A 1627-nucleotide genomic window follows, 5' to 3' on the forward strand; every position below is an offset into this window, starting at 1 on the left:
CTATATATATATATATATATATATATATATATATATATATATATATATAATATATATATATAAGTCATATCATATTACCGAGATTCATATACATATATCGAGCTACAAAAGTCCCCTTCGGTTAAACATATATAAAAATATATTAATTCCGAGGTAGAGTGAATTAGATGTTAAAGGACATTTGTAGCTCGATATATAATATATATATATATATATATATATATATATATATATATATATATATCTATATATATATATATATCAGGAACAATATGACTAGCTTTTGAGAGTACAATTCCCAAAATAAGTATCAAGATGTAATTCATTATTCAGCTTCGATATTAAGATATATAGCTTAATATGAAAGCTGAATATCTTGACATCACCGTTTTTAAGGGTAATCAAGAAAACTTGTAATTCTTTTAATTTATTCTTAGTCATGAAAATCTTTGCCTTGATTCAGACACAAAGACACTGCATTTCATAAGAATAGTAAACGAAAATGAAATCTAAAAGATACATCTAAGTAATACTGTAGTTTGACATACCAGAGGTAGTCACTGACTAGGATTACAGTCATGTCATCCTGAGTCATGAGAAAGTGTTCCCTATTGAAGGGAAACTTCCTAAGCCAGCTGTGGACATGCCCATTGGCAAGCCTACATCTCTGCATTGATTAAATCACACTGCGAAAGAGACTCACTACTGAGTGACTTCTCATGAAGCATAAATCACTGTACAGCCTCGATAAGTAGGTAGCACACGTTACCAGCCGAGAGATACACAAATGGCATTGCTTTTCTCTCGGCTCTGTGAACGCTCCTAAGTAGAAATACAGACGTCTGGAACCATTCCAGGTCAGCTGAACTTCTCCAAACTGGAAGTGAGGGTTAGCCCTCCTGGAAATCAAAAGGTGAACTTCAGGAGACCCAGCACATCTCAGTTATGGTTCAGTGGAAGGCTGAGGCATATTGGTGTCTCAGAAGAAACTGCACTTGCATGCAGTTGGAGAGAGACGGCGCCTGTTCAGCCGTCCTGAGACTGATGGAGAGAATGTCTCAGGGCATCAAGAACCTCCCGGTCCATTGAGTACCTTCAAGTGTTGAAAGAAGAAATCCAAAGTGACGTTCTCCTTACAGAAGCTCAGATGAAGAGAGGCTCTGCAGGGAAGACGGGGTTGATTTCTGGATGGGCAACGAAGGCATAGGGGTCAGGGACGATCCTGTTGCCAATCCTTGAAGACCTTCTAGCACTAGATCTTGCGCCTCCTCCAGGGCGACGCCCAATCCCGAAGAAGGGTGCGGCATCGCTGACGGAGGTGAAGACGGTGAAGACGACCAGGAGGGCGATGAGAGCGCGGAAGAAGTTCATCTTGTTAAGTGGAATTGAGGTGACGAAACTCTGAGGAGAAAAAGAAAATATATGATGAATCAGCTTCATTAATAGATAAGTCTTAATTGAATATTTGAAAGATTGTAGGGAGAGTTTGTTCAGATGTAGCTATTTTGTGGAAGAACTTTGATGTAATTGCTAGGTGAATGTAAGTTGTCGTGTGAAACTGATTTGGAATAATTTTGGATGGTAAAGATGTTGCACAACAGAAAAACAACAGACCATTATGCCGAAG

The 1627-nt window shown here is 38.4% G+C and overlaps 1 protein-coding gene across 1 annotated transcript in view; it reads right to left on the reverse strand.

Moving 5' to 3' along the window:
• Positions 1–411: 411 nt before the first annotated feature.
• The window catches only part of LOC135198105 (uncharacterized), a 1671-nt gene continuing 455 nt past the window's right edge, over positions 412–1627 (reverse strand). Inside the window, exon 2 of the mRNA XM_064225564.1 lies at positions 412–1401. Within this exon, the coding sequence (XP_064081634.1) occupies positions 1144–1401 (258 nt within the window). The 3' untranslated portion in view covers positions 412–1143. The remainder of the gene's footprint in view (positions 1402–1627) is intronic.

This window comes from Macrobrachium nipponense, chromosome 21, assembly GCF_015104395.2.
Source record: "Macrobrachium nipponense isolate FS-2020 chromosome 21, ASM1510439v2, whole genome shotgun sequence".
Classification (NCBI taxonomy): domain Eukaryota; kingdom Metazoa; phylum Arthropoda; class Malacostraca; order Decapoda; family Palaemonidae; genus Macrobrachium; species Macrobrachium nipponense.